This window comes from Mesocricetus auratus, unplaced genomic scaffold, assembly GCF_017639785.1.
Source record: "Mesocricetus auratus isolate SY011 unplaced genomic scaffold, BCM_Maur_2.0 Super-Scaffold_100691, whole genome shotgun sequence".
NCBI classification, from domain to species: domain Eukaryota; kingdom Metazoa; phylum Chordata; class Mammalia; order Rodentia; family Cricetidae; genus Mesocricetus; species Mesocricetus auratus.
This window is the reverse complement of record NW_024429267.1, coordinates 44239967-44267604: the sequence shown is the minus strand read 5'-3', so window position 1 is coordinate 44267604 and position 27638 is coordinate 44239967. Positions and strand designations below refer to the sequence as shown.

The window sequence follows — 27638 nt, the reverse complement described above, 5'->3', positions numbered from 1 at the left end:
TGTACACATCTAAAATTTTATAGCAAGGTGTATGTGTGTGTGTGTGTGTGTTTGTGTGTATGTGTATGTTTGTGTCTGTGTGTATGTCTATCTTTCTCTCTCTCTCTGTGTGTGTGTGTGTTTGTGTGTATGTGTATGTTTGTGTCTGTGTGTATGTCTATCTCTCTCTCTGTGTGTGTGTGTGTGTGTGTGTGTGTGTGTGTGTGGTAGTGACTAAGGCAAGATTGTTACTGACCAACTGTGGTCACAACTTATTCTTGGGTCAATTAAGGGGTGAACTGTTTTCTGTGATTGGTAGCTCCTAAAGTAGCTGAGGATGGAGTTTCCCATTGGAATAGTGACTACCACTGTGTACTTCTGGCTGGCTTGATATTTGTAATGTAGATCCGGCTGGCCTTGAACTCAAGAGATCTGCCTGTGTTTGCCTTCTGAGTGCATCTTTCAAAAGCCCATCAAGTTGTGCATAATGGCTCATGTTTGTAAACCCATCACTTGGGAGGCTGACAGGGGGACTGCTGTGAGTTCCAGGCCAGCCTGCACCTCAGAGTGAGACTTTGTCTCACAAAGCACAAGCTGGAGAGATGATGGCTCAGCAGTAAGAGTGGCTACTGCTTTTGCAGAGGGACCTGAATAGGATTTCCAGTCCCCATGCTGGGCAGCCATAGCTCCCTGTAACTACATCTCCATAAGGATCTGATGCCTCTGGTCTCTGTGGCACACACACACACACACACACACACACACACACACACGCACGCAAGCACGCACGCACGGTCTCCAAGCAAAGCAAAGGATAGCAAACAGTAACAACAAGCAAACCCTAAAGCTCCATGATAATGAAATCTAAACCCATTACACCTTAGAGCTTCTAAGTCTTTTTAAAAAACTCTGACTTGCCTTCTGATTGACATTTACCTGCCTAGTTTTTTTTTCTGCCTGTCTCTATGTGATTTTCATGGCAATGACTAGCAGGCTAGACCCAATAATCTGTGCTGTACACAAATTGACTAGAAGTGAGCCAGTCAACTGAGCTTGGCAGTGCACACCAGTTAAGCCTTTCTCAGAATCAAGCAACAAAATAAAGCAGCAAGAAAAAAAAAGTTAATCTGACAAAGATGGTGCTGATGTCCAATAAAATTAGGTTAACTTGCTCAGCCAGAGGGATCCCCCACTAGAGAGCAGAGAGGCCTTGGGGCCCCGGCCAGACAGAGGGAGGCACAGCTACTCATAGGAGCGAGGTTTGGATGAAATTGCAACAAAGCAGCATGTGCTAGCTCACGGCAAGGCTGGGATGTGTATAGAGATTGACATCCAGCTTAGTCTAAGACTGAGAACTTTCAAAGACCTTTGTTTCCTTGGAAACTGCAAAGTGAAGACACATGTAGGATGCTGGCTGCTGATCCCTTATGTGGAGCTGTACCTGGTGTGGAAATGGAGGCTGTGTTAAAATGACTCCGATGCTCCAGGCAGGAAGGAGGTGTTTCATTCTCACTGTGATTTTTAACAGTTGAGTTTCTGACAGCATTGTTTGTGAAAACAAGTTTCTTCATGTCCTTTTGTTAATAAAAAAACTGCAGTGTTAAAAAAAAACAACCCCCCCAAAAAACCCAAAAACAAAACAAAACAAAACAAACAAAACAAAAAAACAACAGCTTCACAGAGGACACATCCTCTCCATGGAGACTGGGTTATGCTGGGCACCAGGGAACAGCAGCCTGGCTTCCATAGCCCGAGGCCAGGAAGTGACTTGGGGCCGAGATGTCTTGACAGCTACACGAATACAGAGAAGGACTTTTGGAGTTTATGTTCCTGAGGTGAATATCTGTTTACCTATCTGTTCTGTGAATATTTATTGAGAGCCTACTGCCTGCCACCCGTTGTAAATGAGGCAGTGTTTTTCACTGAACAGTTTATAATCTGTCGAGGGAAAACCTGAAGCCAGTAACAAGCCCATTATGACCCCACGGGGCCAATGACTGGTATGGGCATAAACCTGTTTTTCAACAGCAAAAGGTGAAGGCTTTGTGAACTCTAACCTGGGATTTGGTTCCATCCCTGGTGAGACTAGACAGCACAAGTGGAAAGGGGAGATTCCGAGGCAACATCCATTTAAAGAACATTGGTGAGCATGCCTGTGCTGCTGGCCCGCCGTCCACTTCTGGGTCTCAGAGCATCCCTGAACTCTCTAGCTGCTCACTGACAGGTACCAACGAGTCACACGCATGCGCACAGCCTCTCTCCCCGAGCTTGCAGCACCGAAGCTCCAGGACTTTCTCCAGTGTGCAGGGAGTTTACCAAGCCTGCTCACAGGGAAGCTTGGAAATGGCAAGCATTACCCTTGTCCTGGAAGCTGCCACTGAACAATAGCAATTGCTCCTTAATATGCAATCTCCAAGGTTCATTCTATATAGTTTCTCAGGGGATTCCCAGAAGGAATGGACTTGTTAGAACCAGGGGAGGGGCAGCAGCGCCATGAGCATTCTCAGATCCAAGACTGAGTGACAGGCCCCGCCTTTTGTAGGCCCAGTATAGCCACCGCGCTGCTGCTAGGAGCTCTTGATTGCAATGGCCACATGTGCCATGCCCCAAAGTGAGCCTTCATGACACACCTTCAACATCATCCTGCTTCTGATTTCTTTCCACCTTCCAGGATGTTCCCTGAGCCTCAGAGGGGTGACACTGATGACACTCAACAGTCACTCTCAGCACCTTGAGCTGGGGCGCACCAGTCTCTGCATTAATCACTAGAGGCTTCTCAGACCAGGGTCAAGGGTCGCACTAGTTCCTCGGTAGAAGCACAAACATTTAGGAGGTATTTGAGATTCATTGTATTGGTGGGATTTTAAGCATGATGCTGGCTTCTCTCAGGAAATCAACCACTTAACGAACAATGGGTGCTTCTCACCTACATGCTTAGTAACTATTTCCAAGCAGAGTGGCATTCTACTCCTATTATTCCTATGTCGTGGCTAATTAAGGAATATCTGGTGAAGGGTGAGCTGGTCCCTCACTTTGGGACTAATCCTTTATGTAAGAGGCTCCTTAGGTTTTTCTGTCAAATTTATCAAGTCTGAAAAAAAAAACCCACGGAGAAATGAGAATTCAACTCTCTTAATGACAGGCTGTCTTTCTAGTGACAGTTTGTTTCAGGAAATGTCATTTGACCCCATTTCCTCAAATAGTTATGCCAGTAACAAAATAGTACTTCATGCCAAGCATGCTCCCTCAGGTCCTAAGATGATGGCAATAATGATCTGTCCGAAATGTGATGGTGATGACAGCCAATTTTCTCAACCCTCATCTATCTGTCTGTCCTGCAGCTCTTACATGATAATGAAATCAAGCCGAGTACATTAATGTTACAAATGTAGGCACTGTTTGCCCTTGTCCAGTTTATCAGTTTTTGCTTCATTCATCCATTATATATATTGTGTTGAGACCCAGTATGTAAAAGACTCCTTGCTATAGGGTATGTAGGTGTATGGGTGACTCAAAAATGAATACTTTCAAGAAACTTATAGTTTAGAGACTTCATGGAAAGTAAAAGCATTAAATTAAGGATACTTGTGATGAAAATGTTTTTCCCTGCAGAATTTAATTAGAATTTATTAATTAATTTATTTCCTTATTACTATTTTTTTGAGAACATTCTCCCTGGTATTTTTGTGTGTTCATTTTCAAGACCAGTGTTTACAGGGCAAATTACCATTTTTGGTTAATGACAATAAAGCATGCATGAGTGCAGGCCCTGTATCGTAGTATAAAACTCAACCTCCTTTCCACCCGCCCCCGTCTCTGGAGAGTATTAAACACTGGCAAAGCTGGTGTGTCACCGAGTCCTTCAGGCTTCCTGTGTACTAGTGAATTAATTCCTAAGGCTCAAACAGAACCTTAAGTGATGAGGATAAGGAGAAACTGAGAAGACTTCAGGATTTGTCAGGTAAGAGCTATTTTCTTTTCCTAGGGGGTAGGTTTAGATGAATACTCTGTTTTGTTTATTTTTTCCCATACAAAACTATCTTTTATTAGGAATCAATGCAAAACAAAACCCTAAATAAGTAGTTTGTAAGACCTACAAATGTCCTGTTTTAAAATATGACTACAATAACTTTCTTTTCAAACGTTGACACTCTGTCACGTTTTACCTGACACATTGACTATAATTGCCCAGTTGTAAGATCAAGAGTTATTAAAAGAACTTTTAATGGTTTTAACCGGATACTGTTCAGAATCTAAGTTTCACCAGACATCAGTTTTGTCAAGTATTAATGTGGTTATAATTGTTTTTATTTGTTTTTACCAATGCTCTCTTCTCCTTGACCCTCTTCTCCTCTTTTTCTCTTTTGTTGTACTTTTTTTAAATTTTGATTTTTTTGAGATAGAGTCTCACTGTAGCCCAGGATGGCCTCAAACTTGCTATGTAACAAAGGCCAGCCTTGAACACTTCCTGATCTTTCTGCCTTTCCCTCCAAAGTCCAGGTTTACAGGCCAGGTACCACCATGCCACCTATGCTTGGCCTACAAAAGTATTTCCTTTCCTTCATAGGCCAAGAGAGGAGGCTTGTGAGAATATAGACAGATGGGAGTAACTTCAGATAGTAAAGAGGTAGAGAGAAATCGAGGCAGGGATAAAGGCAGAGAAGAATGTAAAAGAATACTTGTTAGAAAAAAAAGAGAAAGTAAGTCAAGTTGAAAACTGTGATAAGAAGTAAACTGCAAGTCTCTGCACTTTTACTGAGCAAGAAGATAAGAAGTAGCAGGAGACACATCTATAATTTTCTGTCTTGTGGAAAGGAGACCCCAGCTAGACCTGGGTCTTATGTGTGTCCTGTGGAGATTTAAAAGCTGCAGATTGGTGTTAGATGGCAGAACCAAGGGGAGGAGAAGGCACCGGCAATTTAGTGATTCAACAGGTGTAGTCAGGATATAAAACTCAGGTGAAAGACGACTGACCATCACAGAACATGCTGGGGGAGATGGTGGCAACCCCAGTCAGAAACTGGAGTGATTTTCTTTTCTTCTTCCTTTTTAAATTATTTATTTGTTTTTATTTTATTTCCATTGATGTTTTGCCTGCATGTATGTCTGTACGAGCGTGTCAGATCTTGGCATTACAGACAATTGTTAGCTGCCATGTGGGTGCTGGGAACTGAACCTGGTTTCTCTGGAAGAGCAGTCAATGCTTTAATCACTGAGTCATCTCTCCAGCCCCATGTGACAGTTTCTTACATGTATAATGGGTTCTGGTTGTTCTCTCCCCCACCCTCTCTTAAGGAGTCCACACACACACACACACACACACACACACACACACACACACACACACACACACACCACTACCACCACCATTTAATAGCTTTCTATCTAGCTACCACACACAATTTGAACAAGTAAGTTAAACAATTTATTTCTTTTTATAAAAGTTTCAAGGTACAGCAAAATTCAACTCACAGAGATATTCATTAATTAGATCCCATAGTTTATTATTATTTTAGTTTTTTTTTTGCAGTGCTTGAGACAGAATTGTACCAACTGAGCTACATTCATACAGACTCCTTCTAAAGCTTTTATTTTGGGGCAGGTTCTCAATAAGTTGCTCAGGTTGGCCTTGAACTGGCAATCCTCCTTCTTTAGCTCTTCTAAATAAATAGTACAGTGCTGTGTCACTAGATCTGACTCATCTTATTATTATTTTAAATTTAAAATTAAATGGTAGAGATCTTCATTCTAAACACTTTAGCATAGAGATCATTTACTAGAGTTGAAGAAAATAATAATTTTCTATAAAGTACTCTAATTAAAGTACACCTTTAATACCAGCAGCCAGAAGCTAGGAGGTGGTGGTACACACCTTCCATACTAGGACTCAGGATTAAGAGGTAGACAAATTTCCATGAGTTCAAGGCCAGCCAGGAATACACGAGATTGATATTCTAAAAGAGTAACAGATCACATGCCTTTAATCCCAGCACTAGAGGGGTATAAAAGATAGAAGCAGGGTCTTCAGTATTCAGTAGGAGATATTCATTCTCCAGCCACACTGAGAAGAGGTTACAGTCTGAGGCTTAGTAAGTGCTCATGGAGACAGGATCAGCCCTTTCAGTCTGAGGTAGAGGTAAGAAGCTAGTGGCCAGCTGGTTTGCTTGTCTGATATTCATCTTGAAGTTTGAACCCCAGTATCAGTCTCTGGATCTTTATAATTTGTGTTACAAGATGGTGAGGACTGTTAGGGTTGACGTAGGTGGGATGAATGCATCAAATCCTGATCCTGGCTGAGAATTGTTCCACATTGTCCACAGGAGAAAAAGCATTGTCCTTGGTGTGCATTCTCTCTCTCTCTCTCTCTCTCTCTCTCTCTCTCTCCTTCCTTCCTTCCTTCTTGTCTGTCTGTCTTTTCTCTCTTCTTTCCTTCTTTTTTTGTATTGAATTTTAGAAGCTAGGCAATCAGCCCAGGGGCTGCAAAATGCAGAGGGGCCATTTTTTATTTTGACCTCTGGACACTGTGGTCCAGTAACCTCTGCAAAGTCTGCTTGCACAGAGTGCTGTCGGGTAGTTTCAGATTCTCAGAAATGGGCTTCCTGGAAGGATCTTTAGAGATGTTTATTTTGTCACTGACCAAGAGGAATGGAGTCCTGTCTCTATTCTGCAGCAGCAGCAGCAGCAACAGCAAACACAGCATGTCATAGTTAAGAGGAAATGGAATGATGAATATTGTCTGCTTGGTACTTTGGCCTTCACTATTCTGTCTTCCCTAACATCCCTAGTTCGTCTTGTGCCTTCTATGTAAGTAACAGCTCATCACCTTACTGAATTTTGGTGGTTCCTCATTCTGACCACATCTCCGATTCCTTCTTGGTGATAGGTTACAATGGTAGACTGACTCCTCTTCAGTGTTCTCTGGGCTCTTAAACTTAGTGCCCTTAAAATACTATGTGAGCTTAAAAAAAACAACCCCCCAAAAAAACACACCAGTATTCTGCACTGTTAGTTGCACAGGTCTGCCAAGTGTTGGTTTTGTGCTGTTGGTGCTTAATGAATGAATGAATGAATATATATATATATATACATACATACATATATACATACATATATATAAAATGTATTAGCCTACATTTATTTGTTCTAGAATGTTGTAAATAAAAGCTTTTAACTGTCTATATTTTTTTTTGAGGGGGTCTCTCTATGTAGCCCTAGGTATCCTGGAACTTGATATGTAGACTAGGCTGGCCTTGAACTCACATAGATTCACTTGCCTCTGCCCCCATGAATGTTGGAATTAAAGGCATGAGCTACCACACCTGATGTGATTATGTGCTTAATGCAAGTGGCTTTAAATTTTAATTGTAATTAAAGACTCAAAGAGAACACAATAGGCTTTACATCTTCTGTTTACCAGAATGATGGACGATGGCACACCAGACTTTCCAAGGATACTTATAAATTGTTGTAGAACATCCTATCTTAAAAGAGGCGACTTTCCCTGTAAGCCAGTGAATGTTTACCATCACATTCAAAGTATAGCATGGAAAACCAAAGGGCTCTGCTGTATTTTAGCAGGGGGTGTGAAAAGAGTTATCAACAACCACAGTGACATGGGCAAGGGAAAGTGGAGCAGGGAAGGAGGGCTGGGTAGCAGTTATGGAGTGGTTGTGAAGGTGACATTTGAGTACAGATGTCAAAGAGGTGAGGGCCTTGGTCATGGAGCCACGCTGAAGAACGTTCCAAGCAGAGGGAACAGGAAGTGTAGAGTTCCCCTTCCCCCAGGAAACAGGAAGTGTAGAGCCTTTCCTCTCCCCCACCCCAGGGAGTGTCTGGCTGATTTGAAGAACAGCAGACCCAAATGATGAATGTAGAAAGTGACGATGAAGGATGGGGAGATGGCTTAGTAGGGCAAGCACGAAGATCTGACTTCAGTCCCCAGAACGTGAGTAAAACACCTGGTGTATGCTGGGGAGGCAGAGACAGGTGCATCTCAGGGCCCTGCTAGTTTACCGTAGCTTAATTGGCAAGCCCCAGACTCTAGTGAGAGAGACACTGTTGGGGGAAGTCCTGTGCATTTGTCAATAAAGTACTGTTGAGCCTATAGGAAACCTAGATAGGAGGGACTAGGAGTCCAGGAGAACTCTGGGAAGGGGAAACACAAGAGAGTCGACATGTGACGCCATAGGGGTAAGAAGCCGGGAACTATTCTCCGGTAAGAAACATACTTAGATTAACAATTATGGGGTAATTACTTAAGGCAGAGCTAGCCAGTAAGGGACAAGCAAGGCCAACAGCTTCATAATTAATATAGCCTCCTGTGTGTTTATTTGGGACTCATGCGGATCTAGAACCAGGCTGGCGCGGCAGAGCCCAGGTGACTGGCGGGGGATAAACCAAAGCGGCTAGCAAAGGAAAAAGCTTCTCTTAACAGACACTGTCTCCAGAGGCAGGTGGCTTTTGAGGAACAACACTGGAAGTTGATCTCTGGCCACCATATGCATACATGTGCGCTTGCTCACACTTACAGCACCCTCCTCCTCCACCAGGTTAACTAAAATCGATAGTGATAGAGGAATGAGGGAGAAAAGCCCGGGTCAGATCACTTAGCAGTCTGTAACCTAATTCACCTTTCCTCAGAAGAACAGGGAGCCTTGGGAGGTTTTGAGAAGTGCTTCCTTGGAAGTGTTGACAGTAGATTTCAGGAGAAAGGGCAGACCGTTGTTGGAGTCATCAGGCAAGAGAGATGAGGGTGTCTTCAGTAGACGTGACAGATGGGCCATTCCCAGATAGCTCTCTTCAAAGGCAGTCTACAAGATTTCCTGTGTATGGGAGTGGAGTGTCTGCAAAGTCCAGGGCTTTGGGTCTATACAAACAAAAGCAAAACACTTTGGTTGTCATGAAGTTTTGCCCTGGCTGTCCCGGAACTCACTCTGTAGACCAGGCTGGCTTAAAACTCATAGAAATCCGGCTGCCTCTGCCTCCAGAGTGCTGGGATTAAAGGTGTGTGCTACTAAGTTCTCCTGAAGATAAGTGAGAAATAAAAAAGAGGGGGGGAACAGATTCAGAAGAGAACTGTTGTGGATGTTAACTGTTATAAGCAACAAAGAAAACCTGATACATTTCAGTTACTCATTGAAATACATGTCCTAGTTCAGAGGGAAAGTGCCATAGTAGTGAGTGACTCTCCACCAGGCTTGGATTAGGAAGTGACCTGTTAGCTGGGTTCTGGAAAATGCTTAAGAGCGTGCCTAGTGTGTGCACATTCATGGGTGTGTATTAAAGAGTTCTGAGGGTTCTAGGAAGAGGAAGGAATACACATGCTTTTTGAATCTGCAAAGCCTGAACCAAACTTGGCAAATGTGTTATCTTGTAATTACCACCTCCCTGGAGTTTGTAGCCCAGGGAATCTTATGATAGAAAATGAAATAGCTGATCCTTTTCAGCAGCAGATAAGTTTGTGTTATTACATGCTTTTCCAATTCCATTTAAAGTTATTTAAGATATCAAAAATGATATAAAAGTAGTTCAATGTCACTGAGTTCCTTTAAGCTGAGATTCTTGAGATAAAAATGAAAGTCATTGAAAAAGACATAGATGCCAGCTAGTTCTGAAGAGCTTATTTCCCTCAGGTGACCATGGTCTGCTATGTGCTGTCACACCTACACCTGCATCATTTTGATGTAGGGATGCTCTCTCCCACTGCCAGAGAAAGTCTGTTAGAATCTGAAATCTCATGCCCATCAAAACAAGGCTGTTTCCTAAAGATGTGGTCAGCTCTTTGATACAAAAAAGCATTTCTCTCTGATAAAAATACTGATGTTTTGTTCCAGCAATGAGAACGTACTCAGCTTGGGGTTCCTGTTTTGTAGATGGTCACTCAAAGGTGATGGACACCTCTAATTTCACTGCTTTACACAAATCTGCCCTTTTCCACGGGTTCAATGTCTTCACACTAACTGATGAACGGTGTTGGCAAAGAAGCACACTCTCCAGTTTTATGGCTGACAGGGCTGAGGTGTAGAATATTCCATAGACATGCAGGGAGACATAAAACGTGAATGTTGCAGGACTGACACTTGAATGGAAATTATTGGCTAACTCTTTGCAGTTCTTACTGCACTTTACTTCTCGTCATTTCTGGAGGAAACTTGGGTTCTAGGATTTTAACTGCTCCTCTGCCAGTGTGCATCACCACCACCACCACCTTCATCATCATCACCACCATCATCACCACCACCACCACCTTCATCACCACCACTACCACCACCACCACCACCACCATCATCATCATCATCACCACCACCACCATCATCATCATCACCACCACCACCATCATCATCATCACCACCACCTCCTTCATCATCATCATAATCATCATCATCGTCACCACCACTATTACTAGCAGCAGCAGCGGCAGCAGCAGCCCACTAGGTTGGTCTGGAACTGGGAGAATGTTGGCTGTTCTTTTACACCTAGGTCCTCTTCCTCTCTCCACCCCCTTTCTGGTCTCAGGTAGTCTAGGCTGGCCTCAAATTTGTTATGTAGCCAAGGCTGGCCTTGAACTTCTTGCTTTTTATTTCCAAGTGCTGAGGTAATTGGTATGTAGCATCATGCCCATCTTATAAACCTAAGTTCTGAGTAGTCAAGAGCAGGGGCCATTACCAACTGGTGGGGAGAGATACGTCAACTTGTCCCCAGGGAGTATGGAACTGTAGTAGGCTGGCTTGGGAATGATACATTTCTGTGTATGAGCATAGTGCATTGATAACCATGGTGATCATGATGATCTCAGTGACAGAGATGCAATAACTAGTGGTCTTCTGGGCCAGGATACATCCTAGCAGTAGCTTCAACTTCAAGGTGACACACACTGTAGCAGCTTGGGTCACAGACAGCAGAATGCAACATAGGCCCCTTCCATGGAGTAGTGTAGTTATGTGACCTCTAGGCTGCTTCCCAAGCTGCTGAAGGCGTTTGTGGATTAGTGTGTTTTCCAGTAGCAAAGACTACAGATGTCTGGGCAGTGCTTAGGGTCACTGTGGGCGCCCTTACTTTTTCCCAAGGGGAGAGGTGTGTGCTGGTTTAAACTGATCTTGACTAGGAAAACAGGGTGTAGATGTGAGATGTTTTCTTCCAACTCTAAGTGACCATCTTGAACTTCTGTGTTCTACAGGGCTTCTGTCACTTCCTTGTAGCACCCCAGCATGACACCTTAGTCACTCTGACCAAAACAGTGGTGTTTATTCACTGTTCTGAACACTTTTCTGGGTTAGGGTGAGTCCGAGACACTTCTACTGATCGTACTGATGTCACTTTCAGCAAATGACCCAACTGATGTCTGAACAGGTACCCCAATGAGTTAGACAAGTCAGCATGTGGAGAAGACATAAACTAATTAAAAATGACCCTGCAGTCAATGTTCCATCCCGTTCCAAAAGTTTAAACTCTTCACCAGTTGTGCACCAGTATTTGGTTTACCACAGGTGGTTGGCACATGGTGGGAATTAGTGTGTACTCATTGCTCCACAGAGAGCCATGCTCTCCTCACCACTTGCTGGTGGAAAGCTCCAAGCACAACATACTGTTGTTTTTGGAGTCTAAGGAGCCATTAATTGTCATTGAGATGTTTGACACAGCTTCCCTCAAATATTTTACAACCAAGTTGTATTTATATTTAGAAGCTAAAATTTGAGAATGGGCACAGGAAGCAAATGTTAGCGTTTATGCAATCGCTTTAGGCTCAACTTTAGGTTAGTTCTTACTGCCAAACACACTGTTTGGGTTCCAATGTGATGTGTGCATGAGAATGTCTCCACAGCTCCCAGTCACTTGCTTTCTGGAGCTCACAGTCCAGATGTATAACACTGCAAGACTGCGCTGCTCAGAGGTTAAGAGCACTGACTGCTCTTCCAAAGGTCCTGAGTTCAATTCCCAGCAACCACATGATGAAATCTTGTGTCCTCTTCTGGTGTGCAGACAGACATGGAGGCAGGATGTTGTATTTACAATAAATAAATAAATCTTAAAAAAAGAACATTCCAGATCCAGTGCTTATCCTAACCCTGTGATCATGAGAAGAGAGAATGCCAATATCAGAGAATAAAGAATAGATAGAAAGAAAATGGGAAAATGTATTAATTGTGCACATTTGTATTGGATAGTTCACATACCATCCTACTACTACAGTCTCTTTCTTTCTCTCTCACACACATTTTGTCTGTTTACTTAGCCTTTTCAGTCTTTTAGAATATCAATATTTTTGAGGGACACAGGCCATTAGTTTTCAGACTGCCCTTAAGTTGTGGTTTATGTGGTTTTCTTCCTATGGTAAGATTTTGGGAAGGAATGAAATAGAAAGGATGGTGAGGTTTCTCATGCACAGTTCCAGGAGGTGTGTAATGTTGCCTCATCTTGTTTTGTTGAGGTTGATTGCGACCATTTGGTTGTTATGCCTGCCATTAAAAAGGTTATAGATAAAGCCAGGCGTTGGTGGCGCATGCCTTTAATCCCAGCACTCAGGAGGCAGAGGCAGGCGAATCTCTGTGAGTTTGAGGCCAACCTGGTCTACAGAGTGAGTGTCAGGGTCAGGGCAGGCTCCAAAGCTACACAGAGAAACCCTGTCTCGAAAAACCAAAAAAAAAAAAAGGTTGTAGATAATTTTTTAAACATACTTTGAGACTGTCTTAGCTACTTTTCTATTGCTGTGACTAAACACCACAATCAAGGCAACTTATAAAGAAAGCATTTAATTGGGCTTATGGTTTTTGAGGGCTAGAGTTTATGATGACAGAATAAAGGCCTGGTTACAGGACTAACTGGGAGCTCACATGTGAATCCACCAATAGGCGGAACATACTGGGAATGGTGGGAGTCCTTTGAAGCCTTAGAAGCTGCACCCAGTGACACACTTCCTCCAGCAAGGCCACACCTCCCAATCTTTCTCATATAGCCATCAGCTGAGGACCAAGCACTCAAATGTTCAAGACTTTTTGGGGGCACATCATTTAAACCACTGCAGCAATTATCTTGTTTTCCAGCAAAATTTTATTGATGTGTCTTCTGGAATCATTCCCCCCCCCCCCCGTGGTGATTACAAAATAAATAAATAAAAATTTTAGATTATGTGTGTGTTATTGTGTGGGTATGTATGCGCATACATGACAGTGCGGGTACCTGTGGAGGTCAAAGGCATTGAATCCCCTGGAGTTACAGGTGATCACAAGCCATCCTGTGTGGATGCTGGAAATGGAACACAGGTCTTCTGCAAGAGCAGCAAGTGCTCTTAACCACTGAGTCATCTCTACCAGCCTAACAAAGTCATGTTTTGACTGAGTGAATTGAATTCATTTTGTTTGATTTAATTAAATCAATTGGTTTAATTTTGACTTTCTTAAGATTGGTTGTTGCTGGACTGGGGAATAGCTCAATGGTAGAGTACTGACCTAATGTACAAGGGTCTGGGTTCAGTCCCCTGCATTGTTAAAAACAAAAATAAAAACAACAGCAGCAACAACAAAAAGTAGGTCGTTTTTAACTTTCATTTATTTGTTGACAGTTGTATATATGTATATAGGAATTTCAGTCATCTTCACCCCATTACACTTTGCATCATTCTTTTTCCCCTCAATATATGTTTTTATTTAAATTAGAAACATGAATGCTTCACATGTCAGTCCCAGCTCCCTCTCCCACCCCTCCTCCCTTGTTCCTCCACCAGCTCCCTAGCCCCCCACCCAATCCCCACATCATTCCCCAGGGAGGGTGAGGCCCTCCTTGGAGGGAATCTCTAAAGTCTGTCATTTCATCCAGGGCAGGACCTAGGCCCTTCCCCATGTGCCCAGGCTGAGAGCGCATCCTTCTATTTAGAATGGGCTCCCAAAGCTCATTCATAAACCATGGTAAACACTGATCTACTACACAAGGCCCCAGTGATTTCTGTGGCCTCCTCCCTGGCACTACATTCATGGAGTCTGGATCAGTCCCCTGTTGGCCTCTCAGTCATCAGTCTGGGATTAAAGAGCTCCCCCTTATCTGGTCAGCTGTCTTTGTGGATTTCACCATCATGGTCTTGACCCCTTTGCTCATCGCTCCTCCATTTCTGTCACTAGGTTCCAGGAGTTCAGTTCAGTGTTTAGCTGTGGGTATCTGTCTCTGTTTCCATCAGTCCCTGGATGAAGGTTCTAGGATGGCATATAGGGTAGTCATCAACCCTAACATCAAGGAGGGGCTATTAATGTAGTCTCTCCACTATTGTTTAGTTTGCCAGTTGGTGTTATCCTTGTAGATCTCTGGACATCTCACTGGTGTCAGCTTTCTCCTAAAGCCTATAAAGACTCGATCTATTATGGTATCTCTCATCCTGTTCTCTATTCTTACCTCGACCCAACCTTCCTGCTCCCCCATGGTTCTTCTCCCCTCCTCTTATCCCCCTCTCTTTTTCTTGGTTCCCTCTCCCTCCATCCTCATGTTCCCAATCTGCTCAGGAGATCTTGCCTCATTCCACTTCTCTGGGGTATCATGCATCTCTCTTGGGAACCTCCCTATTTCCCAGACTCACTGGCACTGGGATTGTAGGCTGACACTCCCCTGATCCATATCTAAAATCCATATATGAGTGAGTACATACCATGCTTGTCTTTTTGTGTCTGGGTTACTCACTCAGGATGGTTTACTCTAGTGCCATCCATTTGCCTACTTTGCATCATTCATAAGAAACTCTCCACCTACTTTTGTGCCTTTTGTATGTGGCCCACTGAGTTTGATTAAAGTTGCTTGCATGAGAACAAGTGGGATTGTTTCTATTGACTGCTTTTCTGTGGGTACACCCACTGAAGAAAATGATCCTCCTCCCTCAGCAACCACTAACGGCCAATAGTCCCTTAGGAAGGGCTGGGCCTCATAAACCCCTCCCCACCTTTGGTAAAATATTGAGGGACTTTCATTAATACTTTAATTAAAATATAATTGCATCACAATCTTTTTCCCTTTCTTCCCTCTAACTCCTTTTAAATCCTTTTATTCTAATTCAAATTAATGGTCTCTTTTTCTTTATTACTGTGATTATATATATGTGTATATATATGCACATAAATATATACATGCAACCTACTAAGTCCATTTAGTGTTGCTTGTGTACACATGAATTCAGGGCCGATCACTTTGTATTGAATAACCAATTAGGAGGAGAAACCGATTCTCTCCCTTTCGTTTAGGCAGCTATCCTGTTGAGGTATCACGGGTGCTTCCCTGTCATTTCTAGGAGACACAACCTCACTGTAGACTTTTTGTTTCTTTGGCTCTTATAATTTTTCTGATCCCTCTTCTATGATGTTCCCTGAGCCATAGGTGTAGGAATTGTAGAGTAGATGTATCCATTGGAGCTGTGCATCCCAGGATCAGTTGATCTTTGGCATTATGACCAGTTGCATTTTTTTTTCTATAATGGTCTACGTTTGTTGTAAAGAGAAGCTTTTTTTTATGTGTGTGTGGGGATGAAACCTATACTTCTCTGAGGCTATAAGAATAAGACTCAGAGTGCAGCTAGGAATTAGATTGGTCTAGGAAAGTGGCATCCAAGTCTAAGTTTCATGAGTGCTCTGCTCCTGCATGGTTGGCTGGGTCTCTAGTTCCAGGCATGGTTTCTTTCTGGTAAGTGGGTCTTAAGTCTGATTAGACAGTTGTTGGTTACTGCCAAGATACGAGTGCCACTATTGTACCTTTAGGGATATCTAGCTGTGTCATCGTTATGGTATGTAGCCATCACAATTGATTGTTTGCTTTCCTTGGAAGCTTCTGGTACCGTGGAAGCTAGATCACAGGGCAGAAGCTTTCAGGCTGGATCCAGCTAGAATCTTCTGAGTCTTGTGTCCAAACTGTGTGATGTCTTTAGTAATAGAACTTACCTTCAACCTAGGAGAGGAAACCACAGGCAACAGCAAGGAACACTTGGACAAGCCTGGTCAACAACTTTTAAGGACATGACACTGGGGTATTTGTTAGATAGTGTAGTCAGATTTTTCTGTCTTGACAGCCAGCTCCCAAAACATGACATGGAGACTTATTATGTATGAACCTCAGTTGATAGCTTAGGATTGTCCCACTAGCTCGTATAACTTAAATGATCCCATTTCTATTCATTTACATACTGCCACATGGCACATGGCTTGTTGCCTCATCTTCTACATGTCATACTTCCTCTGGTCTCCTTGTGACTCTGCCCTTCCCCCCAGTGTTCTCTCTGTCCTGAAATCCTGCCTAGCTATTGGCTATTTGGCTTTTTAGTAAACCGATCAGTGATGCACATTCACAGTGGACAAAAGATTATTCCACAACAAGATAGTCTGTGGCTTTTGTGGGGAGCATTGTCAGCCCAAGTGGCACACTCAAACTTTATTTTTCTGTACATGGGTGTTTTGCCTGCATATATGCCTGTGCCCTATGTGTGTGTGTGTGATGCCATGGAGGCCAGAAGTGGGTGTCAGATCCTCTGGGACTGGAGTTACAGATGGCTGTGAGCTTCTATGTGGATTCTGGGAATTGAACTTGGGTCCTCCAAAAGAGCAGCCATATCTCCTGCTCCCAAGGGACTCAGTCCTGTGCAGGCAGCCAGAACTGCAGTGAGTTTACGTGAGTTAACTCTTTCACATGCTTTGAGAGAAGTTTTTCTCTACTGCAACACCATTAGTTCTTGGACTTATTATCCTCTAGTTTCCCAACCTAATCACACTTCATCTAGTGGTTTTATGTCTTGCTTCCATGGTGGGCCCTGCATGTTTAAATGCAAACCATCAGACTTAAACAGCTTCCTGAAGTAGTATATATAATGTAAATATCAAGTCATTAAGGCATATTCATTACATGTATGCACAGCTGTCAAATGTTTATAAATGTTTGACTTTCCCACTAAATTTATTTACAATTGTCTACAAATTCTCTTTTTTGACTAATTGAATTAATTATAATAAGGAGGACACAATGGTCTATGAAAATGTAGATGCCTTCTTGGGAGGTTTTATCTTACATATAACTTTATTAGCCCATGTATTAAACAATATTGAAGTACAACCTTGGGTGCCCATCCCATAATGAGGGATGCTCTCTCAATCTGGACATTTGGGGGAGGGCCTGGGCCCTCCCCGGAATGAAATGACTGACTCTAGAGATCCCCCACGGAGGGCCTTACCCTCCCTGGGAAATGGAGTGGGGATTGGGTGGGGCTGGTTGGGGGGAGCAGGCGTGGAAGGGAGGGAGAGGGAGCTGGGACTGACATTGGAAGCAAGCTCGTTTCTAATTTAAATATATAATAAAAAGTGTTTTTAAAAAAGTACAACCTTTATCTTCCTTCCTCCTTCCTCCCTCCCTCCCTCCCTCCTTCCCTTCCTTCCTTGCCTTAACAATACTTGGCTATTCATTTACTTTTTTTGAGACAAGGTCTTGCTGTTAGTCCAGGCTGGCCTGGAACTCTGCTCCTTTTGCCTTGGCCTCCTGAGTACTGGAATTATAGTACATGTGCTACCATTCCAAGCTGAAATGTTATAAGCTATTATAACTGTGAGGGTCATGCATGAATTTATTCTGGCTTACTTTTTCTCACCATTTTCATGGATAAAATGTTTTACAAGGATGGACTTGTTCAATTTTTATTATTACACTATGAGGTAAATACTACTGGGAAAACTAAGGAACAGAGAAATGATGTAATTTGCCCAAGATGCACTATTTAGTGGATTTCTGATTCAAACAACCCACATTCCATAGTTCTATGGCCGTAAGCTTGATGGTCAAGAACATAAAGATGGGATTTACCTGTTCCACTTGGAGACTCACTCTCAATGTGATCACTACACTGTTCCTCCAGTTAAAAAAACAACTCAGACTTGATAATTTTCATGGGTGCCTTTAGAAATAGGTATAAGTTCAGGGGAAAGAGGTTATTTTAGGTTTCTTAGGCTAAGCTGATCTTACTAGGCAGATGTGTCCCAAGATATTGGGCTATTTCTAGATGCTGCAAATGTTTATCGGGTCAAACAAGCAAAATCACCCAGAAGTGTTTATGTTCCACTAAATGAATTCAGTGTGTGAAGTTGGAGTTCTGCCCCCAACTCTCATATGCTCTCCACCCACAAACCACATCTGCACAGACGTCAACATCAAGTCTGAGGTGTACACTCTAGTGTTTACAGAACTCCCCTATGTCAGGCTGGGACACTTTCCTAACGTACTTGGAGCAGCGTGGCAAGGTTATCATCATCATCATCATCATCATTTTACATGCATGACGTGTCTTGTATGTGTGGGTGGGTGTGCTCACATATATAGGCATGTGTAGAAGCTAGCGATGGACACCAGGTTGTCTCCCTCAGTCATGTTTCCATGTTATTTCACTTACTTACTGTGTATGTGTTTATTTATTTATTATGTGTGTGTGTGTGTGTGTGTGTGTGTGTGTGTGTGTGTGTGTGTACACATGTGCTATGGTACAACTGCAGAGCCAGAGGACAACTTGCAAGTGTTGGCTTTCTTCTTCTGTGATGTGGGCTGCAGGGATTGAGCTCAGGTTGTCAGGCTTGGGAGAAAGTAGCTTCATTGCTGGCCCTTCATCATTTTATTTTATTTTATTGTTTTTGTTTGAGACAAGGTCTCTCATTGAACCCAGCACTTGCCATTTTGGCTAGACTGGCTTGGGCAATGAGCCCCCAGCACTATTCTGCCTTCCTTCCTGTCCCTGTGGCAGGGATGGGGTTGTAGGCTACATGCTCATACCCAACTGCATGAGAACTTGTTTCCCTAAGTTTTCAACACTACAGAAGAATAACTTATATATAGTGTAATACACTCCTTAAATGAAGACATTATTTTTAACCACAAGGTTTCTTTCTTTTCTTTTTTTCTCTCTAGGATCACATCAAACATGGGGACTTGGAAGACATTTTGGTTGATCATCTTCCTTGCAACTAGTTTGGGCTTCATTAAATCACAAAAGATTGGTAATATATGGAATTCTTAAACTCCAAATGCTTGCTTTCCAGGGACCTGGTAGTAGTGATAATCTTAAAGGGAAATATGATGGGAGAATTATAATTAATAAAATGAACAGATTCCTCCAAGGAGAATTTCCTTGGAATCTGGAAGCACTTGGTAAGGGATGGGTACTTGGTTTTTAAAAAATACTTAATCCCAAATGGTAAAACAAATAGATTTGCCATGCTTCTGAATGGATTACCAAGATCTAAAAAGCCTGTGTTACAGGGCTTTCCAGGGGTTGTGTAATCTGCTTTGTCTCCATGACAGAGCTGTTCTGAGAGTAATTGTCGTCAGGAGATGGGGTACATTTATCCAATGCTAGTGACAACTCTGCATTTTTTGGTAGTCTTTATATGTATGGAGTGTATGCGCATATGGGTATGTTCACATGGTAGACATATAGGTGTGTTCATGTGTGCTTTTGGGTGCTTGTGCACACATGCATGCATGTGGATGCTAGAGATGTAACTTTTCAATCACTTTCCACCTTTTTTTTTTTTTTTTGAGGTAGGGGCTTTCACTGATCCTAGAGTTTGATATGGCTGGGCCAGTGAGCTCCCTGGTGCTGGGATTATAGGTGTGTGCTGCTGTTCCAGCTTCTACATGGGTGCTGGGAATCTGAACTCAGGTCCTCATGGTTGCATACACTTTGCTGAGTCATTTCCTTGACCCATTTGGCAGTCATTTTAATAGGTTGTATGGACTTTCTAATATGAAAGTCTTGTCAAGGAAACATTTTTTAAAAGTGATCTGAAGCCCCACTGAGACACCATTGAAGCCCTGTTGAGGTTTAAATACTCAAATGCAGTTGCACAGACTGTCATTTGTCGGTGGACCACCCTAAAGCTCTCCATCTTCCCCTTTGCCTCTGTCTCCCCTTCCTGTGAACAGAGAGGTGACAGCAAGTCTTGTCATGTTTCAAATACTTTCTAAAACTACAAAGAGCTAGGAGGCAGTAGGATGGAAGCCTGAGGTACCCCTGTGGTATCTCATGGTAGAACCAATAAATACTTGTTGGAAAAAATAGGCTACAGCTGGGGGCGGTTCCTTCAGTTTGGGAGGACCAGGCTGTGGTCCCAGTAGTTCAACAATGCTGTCTCCTGATGGAAAGGCCAAGAATATGGTAGTAGTTCAGTGCATGAGACTGGATGTTCAGCTTTCCCAATTTGGTGCTGGAGTCCTGGAGAGCTCCTGCTAGTAGCTGTCCACTTGTCCTTTTTAACCCAAGGTCATTCTCTCTCGAAGTCTGCAGGGAGGCCTCTGTGGGGGATGTCGTATTTCTGGTCCACACCGGCATCAACCCCCAGCATGCCCGCAGTGTGCGGAACTTCTTGTATGCCTTGGCAAACAGCTTCCACGTCGGCAGAGAGACCATCCGCGTAAGTCTGGCCCAGTACAGCGATACACCGGCTTCAGAATTCCTGCTTTCTACCTACCACCGCAAAGGTGACGTGTTGAGACACATCCAGCAGCTTCAGTTTAAGCCTGGAGGCAACAAGATGGGCCGGTCTCTGCAGTTTATTCTTGAGCATCACTTCCAGGAAGGAGCCGGGAGCCGGGCAAGCCAAGGGGTGCCTCAGATGGTGCTGGTGCTGAGCAGTGGCCCAGTTGAGGACAACATCCGGGAACCTGCCGAAGCTCTCAGGAAAGCAGGAATCTTGCTGTATGCTGTTGGTGTCAGAGAGGCAGCTCAGGCTGAGCTCAGGGAGATCGCGAGTAGTCCCAAGGATAAATTTACCTTTTTTGTTCCCAACTTTGCTGGCCTGCCTGGCCTTGCCCAGAAGCTGCGGCAAGAGCTCTGTAGTACTCTAGTTGAGGCTCAACCCACAGAGCACGAGTCTCCAGGTACCCTTTCTTTCTCTCATCTGGATATGGAAGAACCCCGAACTTTGCCTTTCTTGTGCCCCTTTACTGCTCTCTTATTTCTATGTGGGAGTATTTAACTCAGAGATGGGAATTTCACCAGAGAAGACGTATCTCTTGTTTCTCCAGCCACCGACCTCATCTCATTCATCCTGTGGCCCTTGTGGTACTGAAGGAGCGTGAGTCCGTTTGAACGAGGGATTATTTGTTCCTAGAGATAATGATTATTCTGGGTTTAACTGTCCACCTTGCTTGACCAAGGGGCCACAGGAAGTGAGAGGAACAGGATGTCCTCAGGATATTTGCTTGTTTCATTGTTAGTATGTTGGTTAAGGAGGGTACATTTAGGGAAAAGACCTAGGCTTAGATCCTAGTTTTTCACTTCTGGTGTCATCTTGGGCAGCCATTTAAACTCTCTGAATCTGAATTTTCTTCCTAGGACGTTAGCACCTGTCTCAGAGAGTTGGACGCATTAGACAAAATTGTATGGTTGAAAAGCCTGACTCAGTGGCTACAAAACCATGTGCGTTTCTTACTGTTTTGTCTGTTGGCACCTGTAAGAAGATGTACCTGTCTTAACTGATGAAAATTCTTCATGTTAGTTACTTAGCTTTATTAGAAAGCATGTACCTTAGCTTTTAAAAATCCTCTCAATGCACTCATTTTAGATTTGTGGACACCTGAATTGAATTTCCTAAAGCATAAAACTTCAAGTAGAGAAAGAGACGATTGTGTATGGTCTCCATCAAAATCCACAAGAGGACAGACGGTCATTATTCTGATATTTTCCTAGGAGCATATGAAACAGAAGTGCTAACAGTTGACCCCTCAGTGTAGCAGTGCATGGCATTCCTATGGACAAACAGATACTATATACTTTTAAAATAGCTCTTCAAGGTTTACAAAGATGTCTTATGTATGTAATCATAACTATCATCTGCTCGTTGTTCTAGAGCACTGGTTCTCAACCTTCCTAATGTTGCCACCCTATAATGTAGTTAGTTCCTCATGTTGTGGTGATCCCCAACCATAAATTTTTTGTTGCTACTCCCATAACTGTAATTACTGCTATGAATTGAAATGTAAATATCCTTGTTTTCTGATGGTCTTAGGAGGCTCCTATGAAAGGATCATTTGACCCCCAAAGGGATCTTGCCCCACAGGTTGAGAACTTCTGTTCTACAGTCTTCAAACTTTGTTTATATTATTCATCAGGCTGATCTACTGTCTTAAATTTGTAAATAAGCAGGGTGATTAGTATCATGATTTTTGCATTTTTCAGATAGGGAAACTGAGGGTAAAGGTACTACAGGTATGTGGTAGAGTTAAGGATTTGGTTCTCAAGACTGTTACACTGTTATAGGACATATGTCAGACTGTGGGGGGCAGGGAGGAAGAGCAGTCAGTAAGGCTATGCTGGACAGAAAGCAGAGGAAAGTAAGTACAATGCCAAAATATTCCACAAAGGCTAGTGTTGTCCTGACCCTTTGTGGGAACTCAAGAGCAGATGTTATGTCTCAGGGTTGTCTTGACCTTGAATCTAGGTCCAGCAAGAAGCTGGCTTTTGTAAAACTGAGAAAAAGGCAGGAGGTGGAGGAATGTCTTCCAAAGAGCAATGTTTAGAAATGGTCAAAAGGAACCAGCAGGATCTGGGCAGAGTAGTGATGTCTGTTACAGTAGATGATCCTCAAAACACCACGAGTGTGTAGGGACTGGTGGGAAGATTACAGTGGAGAGAAGGAAAGTCTCAAAGAGGTGAGTGGCCATAGATCACAGGGCTGCTAGCTGGGAGAGCGGCAGTGAGACCTACCAAAGAAGATGTGACAGATTGCAGCTCTCCTACCCAGTAGTGCCAGCACATGCCTGGAGATGAGGTTTCGTCAGAAGAGGAGAGAGGTGGTTTATTCTGACTGGAGAGAAGGCCATCCCTCTTGCAGTATGCTGTTAACATTCCCAAAGGTGCCGGGCCAGTGGTGGCGCACACCTTTAATCCCAGCACTCCGGAGGCAGAGGCAGGCGGATCTCTGTGAGTTCGAGGCCAGGCTGGACAGACAGCCTCCAAAACAATACAGAGAAACCCTGTCTCATAAAAACAAACAAACAAACAAAACAAAACAAAAAACAACCATTCCCAAAGGTTTCGATTCATGGTGTAAGTCTAGGCATTGTCCAGTGGGTTTCAAAGCTGGAGGCAGAAGTAGCAGTAGAGCAGGCCTGAAGCCTTGGAAGACGAGGGGGTGGACACAGGCGTCCGAGCACACTGTCATTGTTTCTTCTTTCTGGTCACCCTTCTGCTTTGCCAACTCTTAAGTGTTTAGAACGAAACCTCTGAGACTCCATCCCTTGCCTTCTTTCTTACAGTTTGCACAGAAGCATCCCTGGCTGACATTGTGTTTTTAGTGGACAGCTCAACCAGCATTGGACCTCAGAACTTCCAGAAAGTAAAGAATTTCCTTCACTCTGTCGTCTCGGGGCTTCTCATCAGCAGTGATCGAGTCCAAGTGGGACTAGTCCAGTATAGTGACCGCATCAACCCGGCCTTTCAGCTGAAACAGTCCTCTCTGAAGAGCACGGTCCTAGAACGGATCCGGAATCTGTCTTATAGCACAGGAGGCACAAATACAGGGAGTGCCCTAGAGTTCATCAGGGCCAACTACTTGACTGAGACGAGTGGCAGCCGGGCCAAGGATGGGGTCCCTCAGATAGTTATCCTGGTGACAGACGGGGAGTCAAATGATGAGGTCCAGGATGTAGCTGACCAGCTGAAAAGAGATGGAGTCTTTATGTATGTGGTAGGGATCAATGTTCAAGATGTCCAAGAGTTGCAAAAGATAGCCAGTGAGCCATTTGATAAGTTCCTCTTCAACACGGAAAATTTCAGCATCTTGCAGGAGTTCTCAGGGAACCTCCTTCAGGCTCTGTGTTCAACACTGGAGAGCCAGATGAAAAGTAAGCCATGTTTAACTCACCACTCCAAATCTACCACTGAACTGCAATGTAGTGATGAGCTTCAAAGGGGCAAGGAAGGCCTGCCATCATGGGAGCATCTGGGGGTGCTTCCTGGAGAAGTTTGAGCTGGGCTTGAAGGAGGAATAGAGTGTTCTTGGGTAGGAAAGAGGGGAGAGGATATGCTGTTGTGCTGTGTAGAGGAAACAACATGGGGTTTGGAGTCCAGAAGACATGCTTTTTAAATCTTGAATCTTCCTCATTTTAGTTACTGTCAGGTCCAAAGGAAACTCCAATTCCCCAAACTCCAAAAGGCAGTCCATATATCCAGAGTGAGTTCAACCTGGACTATAGGAGGATTTCTATAAAAGATAAAAGTCAGTGTTCCCCAGGAACTTGTGAAGCCCATTTACACCTAACAAAAGAAGTCATTTCCCTTATCTCTGACAGAGATAACTGTAGCGCCTATCCGCATATCAGAGCACACATTGGCCTCCAGGCTCCTCAGTAGCACAAGTACTTGTTATACTTTTCAAAGTCCATGATAGCATCCCAGCCTTCTCACCTCTTCTACCTAAGCTCACCCCAGCTCACAGGTTCCCCTCCCACAGCTACTCACCCTCCTTATAACCCAGCTAGTCCCTTCTCTGGCTATTCTCACTGTGCTCTCTCTATTCTCTCTCTCTCTTGCTGTCTCACTATCTCCACTATTCTCTCCTGCTTCCCTAGCCCTGGCCATGTCCAGTCTGCTTCTTTCTCTGTCTGCTCTGGACTTTTCTAGATGCCTCTGGATATTTGATCTCTCTTAAGTACAATTGAAACCTCGCTCCCTCAACCATACCATGCAGTGGTCATGTCAGCAGTCACGTGAACTTTGCAGCAGCTCCACGTCTCTTCAGTGCTCCCCATGAATGGTGGGACAATCTCTTGTAGGGCAATGGTGTGTGAGGACCAGATGGATGAAGCATATGAAAAGCCGTGGCCCACAGAGGCCACGCAGTACTGGGTAGTTTCTTGCCTTCTCCATTGTGGAAGAAGACTATGAAGTAGAAAGTAAAGACGCAGGCCAGAGAGGAGGAAGAGGTGGAGAAGAAGAGGTGGGGATAGACAGGGCAGAGAGAGAGAGAGAGAGAGAGAGAGAGAGAGAGAGACAGAGAGACAGAGAGACAGAGAGAGAGACAGAGAGAGACAGAGAGAGAGACAGAGAGAGACAGAGAGAGAGAGAGAGACAGAGAGAGAGAGAGAGAGAGAGAGAGAGAGAGAGAGAGAGAGAGAGAGAGAGAGAGAGAGAGAGAGAAGATAGACAGCCAACAGACAGAGAGAATGCCTGTGTAGAGTCCTAAGCAGTGAAGGGGCAAGTCCTGGGTGTACAATACTGTGTCAGTATACTACCTGTCCCTGCTATTGCCCACACCAAACCATTCTTGTACTCCTTTTTTATTCATAAGAACTTGATTTATGTTTTCCTCCCACTTCCTTCTTTTACTTCTAGAGTCTACCAAGACCTATGCAGATGTGGTCTTTCTTATTGACACCTCACAGGAAACATCACAGGCCAGTTTCCAGTGGATGCAGAACTTCATCTCTAGAATTATTGGCATCCTGGAGGTTGGCAAAGACAAGCACCAGATTGGGCTGGCTCAGTATGGTGACGAAGGTTACACTGAGTTTTTGTTTAACACCTACAAGACCCGGGACGAGATGATCACACACATCCAGGAGCACTTGGTGCTCCGAGGTGGCTCCAGAAGGACAGGCCGAGCCCTTCGGTTTCTTCACCAGACTTTTTTCCAGGAGGCAGCAGGAAGCCGGTTCCTACAGGGTGTTCCCCAGTATGCGGTGGTCATTACCTCAGGCAAATCTGAGGATGAGGTCCGAGATGCTGCCCAGACTCTGAGGAAGAGAGGCATGGATGTCATTTCTGTGGGGGTGCAGGACGCTGACAGGACGGAGCTGGAGGGGATAGGGTCTCTGGTGTTTGTGTCTGACCTGTGGGGAGAAGATGGAGTCAGACAGCTAACACAGGATGTGAATGTGGTGATCCAGGGAACTCAACAGCCTGAGGTTGTAAAGGATGCTGTAGGAGGTAAGCAAGCCTTGATCCTTGGCTACATGAGTCACTAGGAAGTCACAGTATATGAAGAAAGTCTGGGGACTTGGGGGGTGTAGTTCAACTGGTGGAGTGCTTGCCTAGCAAGCATGAAGGTTTGGGTTTGATTCCCAGCACCCCATAAACTGGTGCAACAGTACATGCCTGTTACTTTAGCACTCTCAGTATAGAGGCAGGAGGATCTGAAGTTTAAACTCATGCTTTGTTAGTTACATAATGAGATCCCTCTTTTTCAAGGAGGAGGAAAGGAAGAAAGTGTTGGGAAAAGACTTACCGAGAGCATTCCTCAGTGTTAGGTCACTTGTCCTTGTAGATAGGGGAGAGAAAGGGGACATGGAGTGCCTCAGTTGTCATCTTGTAACATCTCCAGTTGCCACTTACATGCTGCTGAGCAAACCATTTGCAGTTAGTGCTTGCAATAATACTTTATCCTCACAGGTCTGGGTCAGCTGACCATGGGTGAGTACCACGGCATAGATTTGCTGCCCTTACCTGGGTTTGTTCACAGATAAGAGGTTTAAGCTGGGGCCAGGTAGCTGAGGATGGTTCTGCTTCTGAGGTCAATCCTGCTACTCTGACCAATTCTCCCTGTGGTAATTGCAGAGATCCAAGAGAAAAATCCAAATGTATAAATGCTTTTCAGATCCCTACAACACCTGCTGGTGTACTATTAGTCAAAGTAAGTCACATGACTGTCAGCATCCGTGGAGGAAGGAAGTATATTGTTTGCATGGGCATATAGGGAGCAGGGAGTAACTATTTCTAAACATTAACCTAAGCTACCATATACCTTTTCTAGGATGGCAATTAGCCCTTTTTAAAAAATTTTATGTGTTTGGGTGTTTTGCCTGCATGTATGTCTATGTACCACATGTGTACCTGGAGCATGTGGAGGCCAAAAGAGGAAATTGGATCCCCTAGGACTGGGGTTACAGATGGCTGAGGACCACCTGTGAGTGCTGGGAGTCAAACTCAGAGTCTCTGGAAGAGCAGCCAGTGTACTGAACTGCTGGTCCACCTTTCCACCCTTTGTTATTTTTTTGTTTTTATGAGACAGCGTTTCTCTGTATTGTTTTGGAGGCTGTTGGTCCAGCCCGGCCTCTGCCTCCCGAGTGCTGGGATTAAAGGCTTGCGCCACCACCACCCGGCTTTTTTGTTATTTTTATGTGTATGTGTGTGTGCCAATGTGAGTTTGTGTGCACTACATACATGAAGGAGTTCTCAGAGGCCAGAAGAGAGCATCAGATCCCTGGATTTGGAGTCATAAGTGTGAGCTGTCATGTAAATGCTGGGAACTGAGCCTGGATCCTCTGTAAGAGCAGAAAGTGCTCTTAACTATTGAGCCGTGTTTCCAGCTCTTCAGTTTCTTTTATTGAGACATAGTCTCACTAGAGAGACCAAGCTGGTCTTTAACTTGTGATCCTTTGCTTCAGTTTCCAAGTGCTGGGATAACAGGAATGCCTCACCCTGTCCAGTTAGCCTATTATTTGGAGAAAGATTTTCACAAAGCTTTCAGAATTTCATGTTGTCTCTGTTGAAATGAAGAGGGGAGAAGTGATTAAATAATGTGTTTCAGACCCATAGGGGGATTTTGACCCACAGCTTTCTTGAAGGTAGAAAATGAAGGAAAAAGCCAGCCAATACCCAGAGCTTCTAAAATCATTACACAACTGGAAGGTGATCTTGAGTGACTTTATAATGGGTGTCTGTAAAC

The 27638-nt window shown here is 43.9% G+C and overlaps 1 protein-coding gene across 1 annotated transcript in view; it reads left to right on the top strand.

The window, feature by feature from the left end:
- Positions 1–3842: 3842 nt before the first annotated feature.
- Positions 3843–27638, top strand: part of LOC101822483 (collagen alpha-4(VI) chain-like) — a 115989-nt gene continuing 92193 nt past the window's right edge. Inside the window, 5 exon segments of the mRNA XM_021230102.2 lie at positions 3843–3940; positions 18880–18968; positions 20251–20850; positions 23230–23817; positions 25307–25900. Of these exon segments, the coding sequence (XP_021085761.1) occupies positions 18893–18968; positions 20251–20850; positions 23230–23817; positions 25307–25900 (1858 nt within the window). The 5' untranslated portion in view covers positions 3843–3940; positions 18880–18892.